General features: G+C 42.5%; 2 protein-coding genes across 19 annotated transcripts in view; both read right to left on the bottom strand.

The window, feature by feature from the left end:
- The window catches only part of LOC134401297 (protocadherin gamma-C5-like), a 298,584-nt gene that overhangs the window by 97,048 nt on the left and 180,312 nt on the right, over positions 1-21,224 (bottom strand). Inside the window, exon 1 of one of the 18 annotated variants that reach the window (XM_063130080.1) lies at positions 7,503-10,126. The exons of the other annotated variants lie outside the window; for them this stretch is intronic. Within the exon in view, the coding sequence (XP_062986150.1) occupies positions 7,503-9,914 (2,412 nt within the window). The 5' untranslated portion in view covers positions 9,915-10,126. Of the gene's footprint in view, positions 1-7,502; positions 10,127-21,224 lie in introns of those variants that run through there. 18 annotated transcript variants of the gene reach the window in all.
- On the bottom strand, positions 2,242-4,966 carry LOC134401299 (protocadherin gamma-A4-like). The gene has a single exon (XM_063130108.1). The coding sequence runs from the start codon at positions 4,672-4,674 to the stop codon at positions 2,242-2,244; it is 2,433 nt and encodes an 810-aa protein (XP_062986178.1). The 5' UTR covers positions 4,675-4,966.

Genomic DNA, 21,224 nt, shown 5'->3' on the forward strand with positions numbered 1-21,224 from the left:
TATTATATTATTTATTTATTTATAGATATAGCACACATATGACGATAGGTCCCAGTTTACATGTGCATGTTCATCATTTGATGACTGCAGCATCCAGCAAAAGAAATGCAATCATAAGTTACCAGCACCCATATCTAGCTCTCACGTCAACTGTCATTAAATGGCAAGTCATGTACATGTATGTATGAACCAGTCCTGGATTCTATAACCAGATTATGCATTTACTGTATTTAGAAAAGCAGACATGCCTACAAATAATAACTGATAAAAGCAGTTGTCCTATGAGAAATGAAAACTTTTAGCTCATTTTATTGCAACCTATTCTCTGCCATTTCAAATTCCTGAATTGCTTCAGGCTTTACAAAACATAGCCTCCTTGTCTCCCACTAAATGAAATTTCCATAGTCATTTTAAAACAGCAGAAATTCCAGTACTAAAGAACAGGTTGCATTTATTACTGGCTGATCCATTATGCTTTGGTCCACTCTTCCACCTTAAATGTTCTTAAATGAAATTTTAATCTGGAAATGCCGACAGATTACATCCTGTTACTTAGCATTTCACTCAGTTCTGAAAATTGTCAAATTCAATGCATATAATAATTCCAAAATATGTTTTCATCATGAGTTGGATTGATAATACATTAGCTGAACTTATAGTCATTACTAACTTTTCAATAGATTTCCAAGGGATTAATTTCAACTGATTTACTTCAGATTCAAGATAATATGTAGATTCATATGATCTTAGCAGGGTATCTAAAGAAGTGGTATGAAACAATATGAATAATATGCATACAGATTAAAAATTGGAACAAATATCAGAATACAGTTTTTATTTTAAAGCAGAAATAAACCCATTCTGCAGTCTAATTCCCACCAAGGTTTCTCCATAAAAATAACTGTTTCTTTAAAAACAAAATAATTCCATATAGAAAACAAGGTGCTAGCCAGAGAGGTTCTAGCCCATTGCCTTCTTTCTGAGTTTTTTTTTTTTAATAGTATTCAACTATTTAATCACCTACAGTCTGATGTGGAGCAGCCCAGACATATATTTACTATCTCAGTAGCCAGAGTTGTGTGGAAGTGTGCCTAATCACTTCTTCTTCTTCTTCTTCTTCTTATTATTATTATTATTATTATTTACAATATTTATATACCGCTCAATTATCTAACACAGATTACAGAGTAGTGAACATAGGTATACACAGGGAAAGAAAGAAGATTAAAAAGCAAATTAAAATCGTTCAATTTAAAAACAAACTAACCCCCCCCCCCAAAAGTGGCAATTCAGTTGAGAAAGGCTTCTTGAAACAGAGTTGCTTTTGGGAGGTGCTGGAAGCAGCCTAGTGTTGGTGCCTGCTTGAACTTCCAGGGCAGAGAGTTCCACAGAGAAGGGGCCACTACGCTAAAGGCTCTTCTCCTGGTGGATTCCAATCAGCCATAGGCCCACGTGGAATCACCAGGAGCAGGCCCTCTGACAATGGGCCTCAGTCAATGGGCAGGTTGGTAGGGGAGAAGGTGCATTCTCAGGGATCCTGGTCCCAAGTTGTTTATGGCTTAGTATACTAGTACCAAAACCTTAAACCTGGCCCAGTAGCCAATAGGTAGTCAGTGCAATTCCCTTAGCAAAGGAGTTACATACTGAAAAGAGGCAGCTCCTGACAACAGCTGAGCTGCTGCGTTCTGCACTAGCTCCAGCTTCCGGAGCAGTCTCAAGAGAAGCCCCACATAGAGCAATTGCAGTAATCCAGTCTTGAGGTTACTAGCGCCCATACCACTGTTTCCAAGCTATTTTACTAGGTGGGGTCATGAATGCATTTTTCTTCCAGATCAGAATGGTGAGTAAAAATGCCCGGCTATTGTCCACCACCCACTCAAAAGTGTGTGGCGGTAAAGAAATAGTGACCTACACTGTACTTTGAACAAGGCAAATAAATGCAAAATATTTTTTTCAATATTTTTAAAAAGTTTTTCGAAAAATAATAATAATAATGTAATTTATTTTTTTTGCCAAAGAGAATAAGCAAATAAGTGAAGCTGGCTCTTTCCCCTCTTGTTCCCTCTTGCAAGTACTTTTTGTGAGCAAGGGAAGTTCTTTTTGAGGGGAAAAAGTTGTCTACGTGTGATGGTACATATGGCAAAGAAATCCTCAATACTAAAAATGGTATAGTAAAGGTAGAAGACAAGTATGATTGGGAGAATGTTCCATTCTCGGTCTCATTACCAGAACCCAGATTTGTTAGGGGTAGCTCACCTGTATATTTACTGTATCCCCTTTACTGTTATTGACATCTTCCACAATGAGGAAGGGATCCCTTATTTCACAAGGCTGTTGATTGGTCACATCATTGAAGTAATTTCCCCTAGAAATATTAAACTGGCTTTTCCTAGAGTCTGTAGTGAGAGAAACCTCATGGGAATAAGAATGAAGAAATGCTCGGACTCCATCAATCCCCACAAACTGTGAGACAGGGACACCACTCAAATTAACACTCCCAGATTCATATAGCTGTGAATTCCTCCATCTGTGCAACTTGACAGCCAGTAACACAAGGAGGAAGGTGAAGAACAAGCAGGAGACAAAAGCCACTGCAATCACCAGGTAGAAGGTGAGATCTGACTGAGGATCTACAGACACTGAAATGCTGCTCAGATCTGAGAGGATTTCTGGGATGTTGTCAGCCAGCACTACAGTGACAGTGACTGAGGTGGAGAGAGGTGGCTGCCCATTGTCCTTCACTGAAACCACCAGGCTTTGTTTAAGTCCATCTTTCTCCAGAAAGAACCGGGCTGTCCTGATCTCTCCAGTGTGGAGTCCCACGGTGAAGAGCCCTGGCTCAGTGGCCTTGGTCAGCTGGTAGGAGAGCCAGGCATTCTGGCCAGCATCCGCATCCACTGCCACCACCTTAGTGACCAGGTAACCCGGCTCGGAGGAGCGAGGGGCCAGCTCTATCCCAGTGGAGCCATCGGTGGGAGGGGAGGGGTACAAGATTTCGGGAGCATTGTCGTTCTGGTCCAGGATGAAGAGAGTCACTGAGACATTGGAGCTGAGTGGTGGGGAGCCTCCATCCTCAGCCTTGACCTGGAACTGAATATGCTGAAACTCTTCATAATCAAAAGAGGTCAAGCCATAGACAACTCCCGTCTCAGAGTTAATGGAGAGGAAGGAAGAGATAGGGGAGTCATAGGTATTTCTCTCAATGATGGAATAGGTTATTCTGGAGTTTTCTGCCCAGTCTGGATCATCTGCCTTCAGGGAGAGTATGGAGGCTCCTCTTGGGTTGTTCTCCATTAAGTAAGAAGTATAAACTGATTCCAGGAAGTGGGGAGGGTTGTCGTTTGTGTCTAAAATCTCAAGTGGAATAATGAGAGATGTTGAAAGTGGAGGAGTCCCATGATCTGTGACTGTGACTGTGATGTTGTAGGCCGGCACCTGCTCTCTGTCCAAGGCTCTTGTTGTCAGCAAACTGTAATAACTATCATAGGATTTCTTCAGCTGAAAGGGGAGATTGCTGGGGATGGAACATGAGACTTCTGCATTCTCTGCTGAGTCTTGATCTTGTACATTTAAAAGGGCTATTGCAGTTGCTGGTGGTGAATTCTCAGGGATGGTGCGGATAAGTGAAGTTATTTCCAGTTTCGGTGCATTATCATTTACATCCGTAACAAATATCATGAGGGTTGATCTGTCCAAGAGTCCTCCACCATCATGGACCTGGACCTCAATTTCATAAAGTGCAGATTCCTCATAGTCTAAGCTTCCTACAAGAGTTATCTCCCCAGTGTTTGCATCTAAGTGGAAGTTTTGTGAAGCTTTTGGTGTGATTTTTCTGAATGAATATTTCATTTCTTTGTTTGTCCCTTCATCCAGGTCAGTAGCTTTTAATCCGACTATTGTGGACCCTATAAGAATATCTTCCCTAACATTTACTTTATAGATAGGTTGGCTAAAAACAGGAGCATTGTCATTAGCATCTAGCACAGTCACATCAACTTCCACAATTCCAGTCCCAACAGGATCACCACCATCATATGCTATGAGGACAAGATTGTGAATGGCTTCTTCTTCACGATCCAGAGGACTTTCCAGCACTAATTCAGTATATTTTCTACCATCAACAATTTGCACATTAAGAGAGAAATAGCTATTGTTGCTGAGTTTGTATCCCTGCAGGGAATTGTTTCCTAAATCAGGATCTTGAGCTTCCAAGAGGGGAAATTGGGACCCTGGCGCAGTAATTTCACTGATATTTATCAGCAGTTTCTCTGACTGGAAGGTGGGGGCATGATCGTTAATATCTGTGATTTCCACGGCGACTCCATAAATTTTCATTGACTCTCCAACTATAATCTCAAAATTCAAGATACACGTCTCCATCTGACCACAGATCTCCTCTCTGTCTATTCTCTCTGTGGTGTGCAAATGACCACTCCTATAATTCAAAGCAAAGTATGGCGTCCTACCTGGGGAAACAACGCGGATTCCACGGTCTGAGAGCTCCTTTGCCTCCAGTCCCAGTTGTCTTGCAATATTCCCCACCAAAAAGCCTTTCTCTGTTTCCTCAGGAATGGAGTAATGGATCTGCTTGGCAATGGTTTGGCAGGTATTAGCCAACAGAAAGAAAAAGACAACTTCCCCTCTGCAGTCCTGGAGATGTTTTGCTTTTCCCATGTCTAGCCTGATGAGAATCCACCAAGGAAATCTGTGGTTCAGGTATGGCTGAATGTTGCCAGAAAAATGCAAACGGATCCTTGTTCAACTGAGGCTGGCTTGCAGCTGAGATTTCCAGTGCCGAAATATTCGGTGTGTGACTGATCGCTCAGCGTATTTAGCTCTGCAGCTGCTGATCTGGGAAGGATGCATCACTGTTGCTTAGCCTTGGTAGATGAACAGCGACACTCAGAGTGTCATCTTGTTATTGCACACAAACTGTGTTCTGTGAGTTTGCTGAACTACATTCAGATCTTCACATTTGTAGGACTTAGAAAGGCTCATAATAATGAAGTTTGCACACAAGTTTTAGGAAGAAGAAAAATCCTCAAATGGCATATTTGTTATATGTAATTAAAAATAAGCCCAGTAAAAGTACTGAGGTTTAGAATAAAAGTGATGAGGTTTAGAATATATCTGTACCAGCAATTTCCCACATAATTTCTCTCATTATACACTACTAATCCAAATGAAAAGCCCTAACCTTTAAATGTCCATATATTGAAGATTCAATAAACTGTTTCTATAATTCCATGAACACAAAACTGTTCTTTTGATTACAAAAGCTGTAAGATATCAATACCTACTCAGAGTCTCTCTCTCTCTCTCTCTCTCTCTCTCTCTCTCTCTGTGTATAATTTTTTTATTGTAAGCAAAAAGTGATCAGTCCCCTAACAACTGATGTCTAAACAGCTGTTAAATAAAAATAAAATAAAAATAATTAATACAATTTTAGGGGGGAAAACAATATGAGGGAGAGAAAAAAGAAGGGGGGAGAAAGGACACACACACACGCACACACACACACACACACACACACACAGAAGGAAAATAACTAAATAAACAAATATACTAATTAATAACTGTGCTGTATGATCTTCATTTGCTGTTACAATGTCCAAATGCTCAAAGCTGAAGCAGGCATTTATTGTTGTAAGTCCAGTTGTGACGAATCTTGAATAAATCTTCACCACACAGCATGAAAAGATTGCTGTTCTGTTTTCCCTTGGATTAGAAGCAAAGCGTGAGTTATTTTTTCTGATATTGCCACTGACCATATATTTCGGTACCATGCTAAGTTCAAATTCTCCGATTTTTTCCACTGCCATGTGATTGTCTGGCGAGCGGCAGTTAGGGTGTATGAGAGTATATGTACTCTTTAACAGCTAATGACAATTTTGATGCCAATGCATCGTCATTTTATTGACGGCATGTCTAGACCAGTATTTATCCCGGGGATCGTCTCGGGATCATTCCTGTGTGACCACATGATGCACAAGGGATCCCGGGAGCAGGGAGAGATGATTCCCTCCATTTCCCCAGGATAAGTGGGACCACTTTTAGCTTGATTGTTCCCACGGTCTTGGGATCGTCTCGAGACTGCGGGAGGTGTGTGAGCACCTATCCCGGTTTCATCCCACCTCCTTGCGAGTAAACATGAGGAGGTGGGAAACAGGAATGGGGGCACGGAGCTCTTCAGGTGCTCCGTGCCCATCGGGGCTGGTGGGGGAGCGGGATCAGTTTTTGATTTTGTTTACTTTTTCGTTGGAGCTCACATTTGCTCATCTTCTGTAAAAAAAAGAAAAGATAAAGAAAATTGTGGGCACGACGTCCCGCCTTCCTCCTGGGATGTTGCGCTCGCATGTGGACAAAGGGGAGGATTTCGCGAGCAGAATATCATGAGAGCCTCCCCCATCCCTGCTGGAGACTCATGCCATAAAAGTTTTATGTATCTTGAACTGAGGCACGCCATGAAATGAATTCCTGATATGTTTTGGTTTCAAAACGCTTCACTATAATGTCAGTGGTTATTATACAGTGTTTCCTATTATTTCCCAAGAAAACGTCCATAACAACTAGTGCAATTCCAAGTCATTTAGGTCTTCAAAACAACTTCAAAGAGGCTGCTATCAACTAGCTAACATCTACAGAAAAATCTGAGAACAAATAATTTAACAGTACAATCCTATGTGTGTCTAGCTAGAAGCAAATCCCATTATATTCAATAGAGTATACTTCCAGGAACGTAGGAATACAGGCTAGATTTTCAATCCTGTACACATTTACCTGGGAGTAATTCCCAACGAATTCTGTGGTACTTATTGCATAGACATGCATGGGATTGTGCTATAAAGCTTCTAGGCTTGATGAGTTAACATCTATATTGAGCTATGAGCTCAAAAGAGAGCTGGACATTGTGTGAGCAGCATAAAATAAAAGCAAATATGATGTCATGAATTTGGCTTTCTTGATTGAGATTGGGCCTATCACTATGGTTTTGCCGGCCTATCAACTAATAAGTGATCGAGGGCTTGACAAAAGAAGCTTTTATTCTTCATGGTCTTAAACTTTGTCAAGTTTTTTGTCTGTATCATCAATAGGGTTTTCAGGACATAGCAGAGAGACTACTAAAAATAATTTTCTGTTTCAATTTGACTGCATAGAGAGATAGAGATCTGGGAATGCTTAGCTACAGTTGGGTAAAACTGAGGCAACTTTGGGAAGCCGTTGCTGCTTAGGGATCTAAGGTAGGAAAATGTCTGCCTATTTTAGGAGTCTGCTTGCTTCCAGTAGGTCCTGTTTGTAAAACAGTGTAAAGCAAATATTGCTGACAATATAACTACCTGTGAAAGTGGGGAGGATCTGTTTTTTATGTCGATAAGTAATTAGAATAAATATAAACAATTCAGTAAACAGAGCAACCCCCTCCCCTAAGCCCCTGATCTAAAAAAACTAATCTTGCAATAGCAGGCAATATAAAGGATCATGTTATTGAAAATAATTCTTACCTCGTCACAATTCACAGTTTCTGAATTTAAGGGCTTTCCACTGTTGCCTGTAAAAGGCACAGAACATTTCTCTCCGCTAAGAATATTGTCTGAAATCTGAACGTTGGGAGTCAGGAAGGAAAACTCATTTTTCCTGGATTCTGACGAGAGGCAAAGCTGGTAGGAATAAGGCAAAGTCCCATCTTCAAAATTAGGTGGAAACACGGCACCAGCCTTGGAATGGGGAACGGGACCAAAGCACTGCAGGAACTGGGGATTCCCTGAGTGTCGCAGCTTCGTCATAATGGCCAGAATCACTGTCAAGAGGAAGAGGAATGACATCACAGCTAAGGCCAGCACCAAATAGAACTGGAGATCGGACTGATAGTCGGAGCTGCTCGGCTGGTTTTTCATCTCGGGAAGGGCCTCCTGGAAGTTCTCAGCAAACACCAGGTTCAGAGTAGTGGTGGCCGAGAGAGGCGGCTGCCCATTATCCTTCACCACAACCACTAGTCTCTGCTTCACAGCATCTCTCTCCACAAAGGCCCTTGCTGTCCTGATCTCACCAGTGTGAGAACCGACAGTGAAGAGCGCTGGCTCCGTGGCTTGGATCAGGTGGTAGGAGAGCCAGGCGTTGTGTCCAGAATCAGCATCCACGGCCACCACCTTTGTCACAAGATAGTCCGCCTCGGCCGAACGAGGCACCATCTCAAACAAGGCTGAGCCTTTGGCTTCTTGTGAAGGGGACAGGATACGAGGGCTGTTATCATTCCGATCCAGAATGAACACCCTCACTGTGACATTGCTGCTGAGAGGGGGAGAGCCAGCGTCTTGGGCCTTGACTTGCAGCTGGAACTCCCTGAATTGTTCATAGTCGAAGGACCGCTGGGCGTAGAGTGTGCCTGTCTCGGAATTAATGGAGATATAGGAGGAGATGGGGAGCTCCTCAATGTTGCTGTTGAGGATGGAGTAGGTGATCCGTGCGTTTTGGTCCACATCTGGATCAGAGGCTTTCATACTGAAAATGGAGGCTCCGGAAGGATTATTTTCTGGCACATAGATGCTGTAGGAGGATCTCTCAAAGGTTGGGGCATTGTCATTGATATCAGAGATCTGTAGGGAGATGGTTTTGTGCGTAGAAAGAGGAGGGGTTCCTCTGTCACTGGCTGTGACTGTTATATTACACTCAGACATTTTTTCTCTATCTAGGGGACCGTCTGACAGGAGCTTGTAGTAATTGTTTGAAAAGGTTAGAACCTTGAAGGGCAAGTCATCTTGTAAATAGCAAGTAACCTTTCCATTATCACCAGTATCTTTGTCATTTACATTGATCAGGGCAATTAAGGTTCCAGACTGAGAATCTTCAGGAATTGGACTGAAGAAGGAAACCAGGCTTACCTCAGGGGCATTGTCATTCTCATCAAGAACCCTTACTTCAATATTGCAATGTGACTCTAATCCACCACCATCTTTTGCTGCTACTGCTATCATATATTCTTCTGTTTCCTCAAAGTCCAATGGCTCCATAAGAGTGATTGTGCCTTTGATTGGATTCAAGTGGAATTTTGGATGGACGTTTGCTGGTAAGTTACTGAAATGATATCTTATCTGGGCATTTGTACCAGCATCTTTATCAGAGGCGACAACCTGGAGAACAAGAGACCCAACAGGAGCGCTTTCTTGCAAACTGACCTTGTACACCTCTTGACTGAAGATGGGTGGGTTGTCGTTGGCATCAGAGACATTAATCCATATCTGCGCAGTCCCAGTTTTACTAGGTTCACCCCCATCCAGGGCTGTAAGGATTAAGTGAATGGACTGTTCAATTTCACGATCCAGGGGTTTATTTATCATCAATTCTGCATATTTATTTCCATCTTTTCTTTCTTTAATTTCCAAAGTGAAATACTGATTAGAGCTAATGTTATAGTTCTGTAGAGAATTCATCCCAATATCAGGATCTTCAGCTTTCCCAAGAAGAAATCGGGTTTCTGGTAAAGTGGTTTCAATTATCTCTAATCTGACATTGTCATTTAGGAACTGTGGTGCATTATCATTAATATCCTGGATTGTTATAGGTATAAGGAAAACATTCAAAGGATTTTCAACCACAACTTCAAAATTAAGAAGACAAAGTGGAATTTTGCCACATATCACCTCTCGATCTATCCTGTCATTCACATAGAGGTTTCCATTTTCTGCATTTACACTGAAATACTGCATTTTAGCCACAGAGACAGCATGCAGATTGCGCCTTGGAAGTTCCCTGGCATTCAGCCCCAGATCCTTGGCCAGATTCCCCACAATGGAACCCTTTGCCATCTCCTCAGGGATTGAATAGTGAATCTGCTCTGAGGCAGCCCAGCAGGGGAACGACAATAGTGAAATAAACAGCACTTGCCTCCAGCCATTCTCTTTGTGCCTTTTGTCCATCTGGCTCCCTCAAAAATAGGCTCTCCTTTGGTTTTCTTTTTTAGAATTTTTGCAAATTCTCATAAAGGTGGAAGAAATTGCTGCAAGGAAGAATAAAGTGCCTTTCTTCTTAAATCGTATGAACTAGAACAGCTTTCCTTCTCCCTGCAAGGCTGTTCTGTCTCTGTGCTCTTCAGTTTCCCTGATCTGGCACAGCTTTGATAGAGCTATTGCACGGTAGGAAGCACGGATGGGATGCATCTCCGTCCTCCCTGTAGCAGTCGTACTGGCCAACAGCGGCACTCTGAGGCTCGTACAGAGAATTGCAAGGGAAACATCTTGTCCTGGTTAAAATTGAATGATCAGCTGGGTGTGAATGAATGTGGATGCTTCAACAGCATTTGATGCATTTCCCCTGTAACAGACTGCAAGTATAATAACTGGCAAAACTTTTCTGTTCTTCATACAAGTCTACATCTTCTAAGATGAAAGCTGTGCAATTGCCTCTGTAGCTTGGAACAGAGATGCAGCTTATAGAGTAATCCTGACTACCAGCTTGGATCACATTTTCTTCTGTTTCAAAGTGATTTTTTCTTATTTCCCCTCCTCAGGGATGTGTTCTCAATGGCACTTTATTACTGGTTTATGATTCTTGGATATGCAACAGCACTGTATGATTTACGTGACTGGTAGTAGATTTGTAAACATAAGCAGAGTCCTGATGGATGGGACCAACTGATGATCTATTCCAGGGGTTGGCAATGTGGTGCCCATGCACACCAAAGCACCTCTGGACACCTTTCTTGGTGCCTGCCAAAGTGCCTACCCCCTTGCCCATTTTTTTTAAATTAACACATTTTCTTGCCAGCAGTTGGGACTGCTGTGAAATCCTTTTCTCTTGCTGATGAAAACTGTGGATTCGAATGTGTTGTTTGGTGTATTAGGGGTCAGATCCTACCTTTGGCTTCTATTTCACCTTTTGGGCAGGTTGCTTGTCCTTTGCCATAGCTCCCACAGCAGCCATTTTGTGGTGGCATCCAAGACAATTTCTCAAATTGCCATAATATGACCTTGGGTTCTATTTATGAGTGACACAGAAAAAGTTCTCTGTCCAGACTTTTACAACAATGTGTATGATGCTATAAACATTTCTCATCTCCACTTTTAGTTGTCCTTTCTGTAATGTTAACGATTCCAAATGCTTTAACTTTTCTACAGAGGGAAGGTGCTCCAATACCTTGATAATTTTGGTTGCCATTTTCTGCATTATTTCCAGATCTATGGTATCAGTTTTGATATTGGGGTGGGGGTGGTGGACCAGAAGTTTACACAGCATTTCAAATGTTGTTGCACCATAGTGTGGTATGGCATTACAATACTCACACTTTAATCTTCAGTCTTTTTCCTAATACTCCTTTGCATGGAGTATGCATCCCCCCCCGTATCACGCACACTGTGTTGACATTTTAATGAGTTTTCCATCATGACCCCAATATTTCTAATCACATGGGTGGGAGGGTGTTGTTGCACCATGTCCTGCTTGTACATCTCTGGCCGATGGCTGGTTGGCCACTGTGACTAGAGTGCGGGACTAGATCTGATCCAGCATCAGGGCACTTCTTCTGTTCTTATGATTAGTCACTACAATTCAGACCCTATCAGTGGAATTGGCAGTTTTTGCCCCAATGTACATCACTGTTCACTTACTTACATTGAACCTCATTTGCCATTTTGTTGCCTTTTCACCCAGTTTGATGAGATCCTTCTGGAGCTTGCCACAATCATCTTGGCTTTCCCACTGGCCCCAATACAGATCCTTGGGAAACCCAGCTACTTACATTTCTTCATCTCAAAACTGTCCTTTTACTCCTACCCTCTGCTTTCCACTTTTTAACTAGTTACTAATCCATAAGAAAACACATTCTCTTAGTCTATGACTGCTAAATTTATTCAGAAGCCTTTGGTGAAGGACTGTGGCAAGAGCATTTTAGAACACCAAATATATATAATCCCTAGCCAGCACAATTTGCAACTTTTCTCCACTCTCTAGTTGTCACAGTTCCTCAGTTTTCCATCGTCGATGGAAAATCAGCCAAAATCATGTGTTTATGAATGATGGTGGTAAAATGCCTGAAAACAACATATTATGAATTGCACATCTGAATAGAAACTGCAAGATATCTCTCTTAATCCCTCCCCCCAAACCTGACTCAAGCATAGGGAGGTTCTCTGTTCCCACCCAACTTCTCCACAGAAACCATTACAACAATTTGCACCCTTAATCTACTTTATTTTCTAACCCATACTTGTTAACTTCCAATCTGTATTTATTAGGACTTTCACCCAAATGCTCATTTAGCTTTTTTCTTTCTTGGGTTATTTTGCACTTAATCGACTGGTTCCATGCTAGGTGAACATGGACTTCCTTCAGCCACATCTTCATTCCCTTTGGTCAAGTGGGCAGCTGTGGTGTGCAACTGCCACATACATGAATTGAATGAGAAGGCCTGAACATGAATATGGAGGCCTGAACGTGAATATGGAGGCCTGAACATGAATATAGATCACATGGGGGCTTGGGGCTAAACTAAAATTCACACACTCATTTAAAGATACGGAAATAGCTGCTAAGTGTGCGTGCGTGGACAACAGCAGGGTGGAGAGGGGGAATTTAACACACCCACACCCACTGTGATCCTGACTAAAATTGCCTCACGCCCAAATGTTTCTATTTACATAGGGAGGGAAGCTTCCACTGGCAACAATATGAGCTTTCCTCTCAATGGAAATTGCAGCTTTTGGGAAAGATTTTCACTGTGCTCAATGTATGTGGGGGTGGGGAGGGGAAGTATACTCTCCCTCTCCCTGCTTGTTGGCTTCCCAATCCTATTCCTCCTGGTGGCGGCTATTTCCGCTTAAAAAAATCTGTGCATATTAAATACAATAATGCTGCTTTGTAAATGTTCATGGTAAGCGCTTGACATACATTTACAGTTTAATTTAATTGTTAATTGCCACAGTCTGTACTTTCCTGCATCTCATTTTCCCATGAGTCCACTGCTTTCAGTCCCATTCCCCTCCCCTCACATGTAAACTTGATCATGCATCTGATGAAATGGACTCTTGCCCATGGAAGCTTATGCCCTGGTCACTTTGTTCATCGTTAAGGCCGGGCTGGGCATTATTCAGGCAAGATCCTAGTACAAAAAAGTGAGCGGTAGACCTACATTAAGAATTAAGGAACAGGGTGCTTCTGAACACACGCTCAGCCCAGGAATTTGTTTTGAAGACAAGAACTGAATAGAACTCACAGAAATCCACATGTCTTTCTTTACCCCAGGCAGCTGAAACTCTCCCCCCGGGCTGAGTTCGATCCCAGTGGAAGCTGGTTTCCGGCAGCCGGCTCAGGTCGACTCAGCCTTCCATCCTCCCGAGGTCGATAAAATGAGTACCCAGCTAGCTGGGGGAAAGGTAATAGTGGCCAAGGAAGGCAATGGCAAACCACCCCACTATAAGGCCTGCCAAGAAAACGTCAGCGAAAGCTGGCATCCCTCCAAGAATCAGTAATGACTCAGTGCTTGCACCAGAGGTTCCTTTTCTTTTCCTTCTTCATTTCAGCCATACAATGGGGTGAGGGGAGAAAGTCAATTTGTTGCTACTATTGTTAAACAACTGGAAGTAAAAAATATTTGCTGATCTACTGCAAATCACCCAGAGATCAACCAGTAGATCCTGATCTACCTTCTGCCTTGCTTTAAGCTGCCACACAACTCTTTCTTGTTTTGCATTTGACTTCATGATTAGTTTGGGCCTTAGAAGAGAGCCTGGCTTGAGGCGCTGTGATATTATTATTATTATTTATTTATTTATTTATTTATTTATTTATTTATATCGCACCATCAATGTACATGGTGCTGTACAGATTACACAGTAAATAGCAAGTCCCTGCCGCATAGGCTTACATTCTAATAAAGTTGTAGTAAACAATAAGGAGGGAAAGAGAATGCAAACAGGCACAGGGAAGTGTAAACAGGCACTGGGTAGGGTGAAGCTAAACAGTATAGAGTCAGAACAAACTCAATATTTAAAAGCTATAGGGAACAGAAAAGTTTTTAGCTGAGTTTTAAAAGCTGTGATTGAGTTTGTAGTTCTCAAGTGTTCTGGAAGAGCGTTCCAGGCGTAAGGGGCAGCAGAAGAAAAAGGACGAAGCCGAGTAAGGGAAGTAGAGGTCCTTGGGCAGGCGAGAAACATGGCATCAGAGGAGCGAAGAGCACGAGCGGGGCGATAGTGTGAGATGAGAGAGGAGAGATAGGCAGGAGCTAGGCCGTGAAAAGCTTTGAAGGTCAACAGGAGAAGTTTATATTGGATTCTGGAGTGAATTGGAAGCCAATGAAGAGATTTCAAAAGTGGAGTGACATGGTCAGAGCGGCGGGCCAAGAAGATGATCTTGGCGGCAGAGTGGTGGACAGAGACCAGCGGACTGATGTGAGACGAAGGAAGGCCAGAGAGAAGAAGGTTGCAGTAGTCCAACCGAGAGATAACCAGTGCGTGAACGAGAGTCTTGGCAGAAGAGACAGACAAAAATGGTCGAATCCTGGCAATATTATACAGGAAGAAACGGCAGGATTTAGCTACTGCCTCGATATGAGGAATAAAGGAGAGCGAGGAATCAAATATAAAGCCAAGACTACGAGCTTCCTTGACCGGAGTAAGCGTGACATCGTTGACAGTAAGAGAGAATGAGAGGTGAGGGGAAGGTTTAGGAGGAAAAACAAGCAGTTCGGTTTTTTCCATATTAAGTCGGACCCCCGGGACACTCAGCTAAGAGCATCGAGGGAGCGCCGAGAGGCAGGGGCTGGGACAGGCGGTAGCTCGCCTCGCGGCGGGCCGCCAGCTCGATATCTTTTCTCAAAACACGAGATTCTCCCAAAACATGATTCTTCCCATTTCTGACATAAAAACCACGACTTTCCACCAACTTCAGAAAGTGCCACCATTGCTGGGAACCTATGAACGGCACAAATGTTAGCATACAGAGTGAGAGCATCAGCCCAGTGCTCACTGTGAATTTAGAAAACTGTTGGTGACTAAACAATCTCTGGTTGCAGCATCATTTGCTCAGATTATAGCAATATTTCTCTCCCCACTCCGTCCCCTTTCAACAGATATTACTTAGACTGCATTGAATTCAGCTATTTTCTCCATGTGTAATATAAGAGGCCCTGATTCCAAACCATCTGTTTTGGGTTAGATAAAGAGGTCAAAGAGGGAGACAAGTGGGGGTCAAGCGTGTGGGGAAGTAAGGAAAAGGGGAGCCCAGAAGTAGAAGGAGGGCCTGCTGTGCTCCCCTTTATGCTCCAAGAATGTCCCACCATCTTCACGGCGTTCCTCACCCTCAGGAACTACATATGTAATAAAAACAAACAAGTGAGGAACTTCTAATACAGAATTCTCAGCACCCCCCAACAAACTACAATTCCAGGAATACTCCCAGGATGCCACTACAGACAAACTTCCATAAAACTGATCTAAATTTGCATGTGTGCTGTTAAACTATTAGTGTAATTTTTCAAAACACACCCAATTCTTCAATAAGGACTCAAAAGACATGTCAAGTATTAATACCTCAGACTTTTCAGTTTGTTTACATACTGAGTGTGTGACACATTCAAAGAGCTGGAAGAACCCCCAATACCACCATGTCCACTACTGCCCTCAAGCATGAACAGCCGCCTGAACAACCACTAATTAAAGACAAACCACAGTGTTGCACAGACAGTGATCAGGGGCATTGTGAAAGGTTGTTGTTATAGCAAATTTAACTGGTCACATCTCCACATCATTGGTACTAATGGGAGCTTGCCCCCCAATGTAAATTTCATGCATGTAGGGAATTAGCATATCAGACAGAAAGGTTCTTGCCTAGCTGCTTTCTCTGACATCCCAATTTTCTATGTGTGGATATATATTTTTGTATGGAGGATCCTTCAATCATTCCTGTGAGGCCCCCAGTACAGTCTGGAGTGGTGTAATCTAGACACAGGGTGGCCCACTCAGTGAGAACTAGGCACAGTAACCTATTCTTGTTCCTGGTGCCTCAAAAGAAATGAGAAAAGCCTAAGATGATATCTGGTAATGGTGGAGAGTGGAGCTGAAGACTGAGAAAGGAAAATCATAGAATCATAGAATAGCAGAGTTGGAAGAGACCTACAAGGCCATCGAGTCCAACCCCCTGCTCAATGCAGGAATCCACCCTAAAGCATCCCTGACAGATGCTTGTCCAGCTGCCTCTTGAAGGCCTCCAGTGTGGGAGAGCCCACAACCTCCCTAGGTAACTGATTCCATTGTTGTACTGCTCTAACAGTCTGGAATTTTTTCCTGATGTCCACCTGGAATCTGGCTTCCTTTAACTTGAGCCCGTTATTCCGTGTCCTGCACTCTGGGAGGATCGAGAAGAGATCCTGGCCCTCCTCTGTGTGACAACCTTTTAAGTATTTCAAGAGTGCTATCATGTCTCCCCCTCAATCTTCTCTTCTCCAGGCTAAACATGTCCAGTTCTTTCAGTCTCTCTTCATAGCGCTTTGCTTCCAGACCCCTGATCATCCTGGTTATATAGATATGTTATATAGCTATATCTAACACCTAATTGCACCTGTTTGAGTTTATTGCTTCTATAACTGTTTTGGGAATCTTGATCACTTGTTCTTCTAATTCACTTCACACAACTTTTAGACTTTGAGCTAACTAGAGATAATACCAAGGGCATTAAGACTTCTATCTCAGTTAAAGTACTGACTCAGAGCATCCTAATTTGATTATGCTTGAAGTGACAAACTGAAGGGTGCTGTTGCTAATGTGTGGGAAACAATGCAAAATATTCTACCATGATGGGGATGACGATGATGTATTTCTATAGCCATTTCAAGTGTTCAAGCTGCTTCACGTACACTGAACTTGTAATCAGTACAATTATTCTATAATTAAGATCAGTATTATCCTTCCCTTTTTGCAGATGGTGCTGGGGGGGATGAGGGAGAGCAGATCACCTAGTCAGTTTGCAGCCAAGCTCCACCAACCCCTACTACCACGCATACTATGTTTCATTTAATGAAATTCTAGAAGGGTGAACACTGTTGTTCAAGGGGAGAGTCAGAGGCATGGTCCTTCCACTCAAACCCCTCCCTCTGCATCATGGGTGGCCATGTGATTGGTGAATTATTTAGCAGTGAGAACAGCTGAGGCGGAAGGTAGCACTCCCCATGCTGCCCTCAGGACAGTCTCTAACCAATGAAAGGTGGACATGATGATTGGATAATTGTTGTGTGCCTGCCTCCTTGCAACACTGCAGGCATAGACTGGCACCCATCCAACAGGTTGACCTGAACAGAACACATATAAAAGTGAGAATATAATCTATTTCCTCTCCAGAACAATTACTATGACCAAGTATAAATTATATTAATAACTAAGTGTAAATGCATTTTAAGTCCAAAAACCTTCCATTTGACATAGGCCATAGCTAGACCTAAGGTTTATCCCTGGATTGTCCAGTGGTCAAACCTGTTCACCTAGGTGACACACAGGGGATCCAGTGCTCAGGCAGGGGCGAACCCTGGATGATCCCAGGGTAAACCTGAGGTCTAGCTGTGGCCATAGTGAGTTTACCCGGATATTGGCTGAATCCCCATTATTGCTCTTAATATCCTCAGCAAAGAGGTATGGATCATGTATCTCAAAGGACTATTGACGGGTTTGAGTATTGGAGGGGTTTCATTTTGGAAAGCTAGAATCACTCTCCTTAGTCCGTGATCAGAGAAAACTCATGACAATGGGAGTGAAGAAAAGCTTGGATTCCATCAATCCCCACAAACTGTGAAACTGGAACACTATGAAAATTCCCAGAATCATATAGCTGCAAATTTCTCCTCCTGCAACCTAATGGCTAGTAATACAAGGAGGAAGGTGAAGAACAACGAGGAGACAAAAGCCACTGCAATCACCAGGTAGAAGGTGAGGTCAGACCATGGATCTACAGGGGCTGAGATGCTGTTAAGACCAGTGAAGATTTCAGGGATGTTGTCAGCCAGTACTAGGGTGACAGTGACTGAGGCTCTCTCTTATGGAGTTTGATTAAGAGTTTGATTAAGGACGTCTATCTCCAGAAAGTATAGGGCTGTGCTGATCTCTCCAGGGTGGAATCCCACAGTGAGGAGCCCTGGCTCCGTGACCTTGGTCAGCTGGTAGCAGAGCCAGACATTCTGGCCAGAATCCACATCCACTGCCACCACCTTAGTGACCACGTAACCTGGCTTGGAGGAGCAAGGAGACATCAGTGGGATGGGAGGGGTATAAAATTTCTGTATTGTCATTCTGGTCCACGGTGAAGACAGTCCCTGAGACATTGGAACTGAATGGTGGAGAGCCTCCATCCTGGGCCTTGACATGGAACTAGATCTCTTGAAAGTCTTCATAATCAAAAGAGGTCAAGGCATAGACAATTCTAGTGTCAAAATTAATAGAGTGGTAGGAAGAAAAATGAACACCACTCACTTGGCTTTTAATAGTAGAATAAGTTATTTTGGAGTTGTCATCCCCTTCTGAATCATTTGCTTTAATTGAGAAGAAGGAGGCACCTCTTTGATTTTTCTCCATGAGGTAGAAGATGTAGGATGATTGTAGAAAAAGGGAAGGAAGGTCATTTGTGTCTAAAATCTGAAGATGAGTAATGGTAGATATTGGAAATGGAGGGGTCCCATGATCTGTGACAGTGTTGTAATCATTGTCATAGAATGTTGCCAGTTGGAAGGGGAGATTACTCGCAACAGAACACGTGACTTCCATATTTTCTGCTGAGTCTTGTTCCTGGTACATTTTGTACATTGCAGTTGCTGGTGGTGAGTTCTCAGGGAGGGTGCGGATAAGTGAAATTATTTCCAGTTCTGGTTCATTAACTTTTACATCAATAACAAATTTCAAAAGTGTAGATTTGTCAAAGAACTGTCCACCATAGAATCTTAGAATAGTAGAGTTGGAAGGCCATTGAGTCCAACCCCCTGCTCAATGCAGGAATCCACCTTTAAGCATATCTGAAAGATGGCTGTCCAGCTGTCTCTTGAATGCCTCTAGTGTGGGAGAGCCCACAACCTCCCTAGGGAATTGTTTCCATTGTCATACTGTTGTTACAGTCAGGAAGTTTTTCTTGATGTCCAGCCGGAATCTGGCTTCCTGTAAATTGAGCCCATTATTGCGTGTTCTGCACTCTGGGAGGATCGAGAAGAGATCCTGGCTCTCCTCTGTGTGACAACCTTTTAAGTATTTGAAAAGTGCTCTCAGGTCTCCCCTCAATCTTCTCTTCTCAAGGCTAAACATGCCCAGTTCTTTCAGTCTCTCTTCATAGGGCTTTGTTTCCAGACCCCTGATCATCCTGGTTGCCCTCCTCTGAACACGCTCCAGTTTGTCTGCGTCCTTCTTGAATTGTGGAGCCCAGAACTTGACGCAATACTCTAGATGAGGCCTAACCAGGGCGGAATAGAGAGGAACCAGTACCTCACATGATTTGGAAGCTTTACTTCTATTAATACAGCCCCAAATAGCATTTGCTTTTTTTGCAGCCATCATGGACCTAACCTAGACCTCAGTTTGATGAAGTATAGTTTGCTCATAGTCTAAACTTCCTACAAGAGTTATTTCCCCTGTGTTTGAATCCAAGTGGAATATTTTGGAAGCCTTTTCTGTGAATTTTCAGAATGAATGTTTCGTCTCCTTGTTGACTCCTTCATCTGGATTGGTGGCTTTTAATGTAGGCACTGTGGTATTGATAGGAACCTCTTTTTTTAACACTCATTTCATAGATATGTTGGCTAAAAATGGGTGCATTGCCACTAGCATCCAAAACTACTGCTTGAACCTGCAAAGTTCCTTTCCTGATCGCATCTCCACTATCATATGCTGTGTGGACCAGATTATGAATGGCTGCCTTCTCATGGTCCAAAGGCCTTTGGAGCCCTAATTGTTTACCACCTGGCATTTGCACATTGAAGGGAAAATGGTTGCTGATATTGAGTTTGCAACCCTGGACAATATTATAGTGATCAAGATCCTGGGCTTCATAGAGGGGAAACTGAGGTCCTGGTGCTGTCATCTCACTGATTTTGAGCTCCAGTTTCTCTGGAAGGTGGGATCATTGCCATTAGTACCTATGATTTCCACTTCAGAGCCATAAACTTTCACTGAATTCTCAACTATAATATCAACATTCAAGACAAACTTTCCACCCGTCTGAAGAGCTCCTCTCTGTGTTTTCTCTCTATGATATAGAAGTGACCATTCAAAGCAAAATTTTGAATCTTACCTCAGAAAACATTGTGGACTCCACTGTGCAAGAGCCCTTTTACTTCCAGCCTCAACTCTTTTGCACGGTTCCATTTCTTCATTAAACATCAGGCAGGAGACGGCTCCCATTCTGTTATGCTGGGGAAGTGTTGCTATTGCCAGTTTTGTTTCAGTATCAAAGAGGTCACTCCAAGTTCTTTGATCAGATTCAGTTTGGGTGATCTCTCTCACCATTTTCTGCAATGAAGCAGCTCATTGCGTTGCTCAGCCTTTGTTGGTGAACAGTGACATTCGGAATTCTAGGCAATAACTTCATCTTCATGATACTTGAATGATAATATTTTTCTTGCTATACTGCTCATTCTGATATGTCAGAATCCTTGCTCTACTTGGGTCCATCCTAGTTTATGATTTTATCACATTTCTTTGTTCAAGGAAACCAATTGCTCTGTGCTTATAATTGTTTTCCTGCTACAGAAGTTGCCACCTTCAACCTAGTTACTTGAAATTAGTCCAGCATCAATCACTGTGAATACATCACTTTAAGTTTCATGATACATGTTTACCTGATATTTTCTAATATTGCTATTGGCAATAAGGATTTTATATTCATTTTTTAAAAAAATACTTAGGAATCTAACTAGAAACTCTACTTTTAGGATAAAATCATGAAACCTTCATAGGCTACCCAGAATTTAAATCAATCCTGGAAATTTTAACTCCTAAATTAAAAGAATAAAGCAATGTTACAACACGTTTTCAGAATATTTATGCCTTTATCCCAGGATTTATCAAGACAAGGTAACAAGAATTGCTGTACCCATATGGTACAAATTGAAAATAGCAATCACCACTTAATATCTATAAAACAACTTCTCAACAAAATAGGTAATGTTTATGACACATATCTGATCCAGTGCTGCAAACCATTCCTACAAACTACATGTGGCATTAGAGTGCTATACCCCTCCCCTCAAATTTGGATTAGCCATGGCATGG

This window comes from Elgaria multicarinata, chromosome 7 (genome assembly GCF_023053635.1).
Source record: "Elgaria multicarinata webbii isolate HBS135686 ecotype San Diego chromosome 7, rElgMul1.1.pri, whole genome shotgun sequence".
NCBI classification, from domain to species: Eukaryota; Metazoa; Chordata; class Lepidosauria; order Squamata; family Anguidae; genus Elgaria; species Elgaria multicarinata.

Coding starts and splice junctions, on each gene's coding strand:
- LOC134401299 (XM_063130108.1), bottom strand. CDS start 4,674: ATGGGAAAAGCAAAACATCTCCAGGACTGCAGAGGGGAAGTTGTCTTT.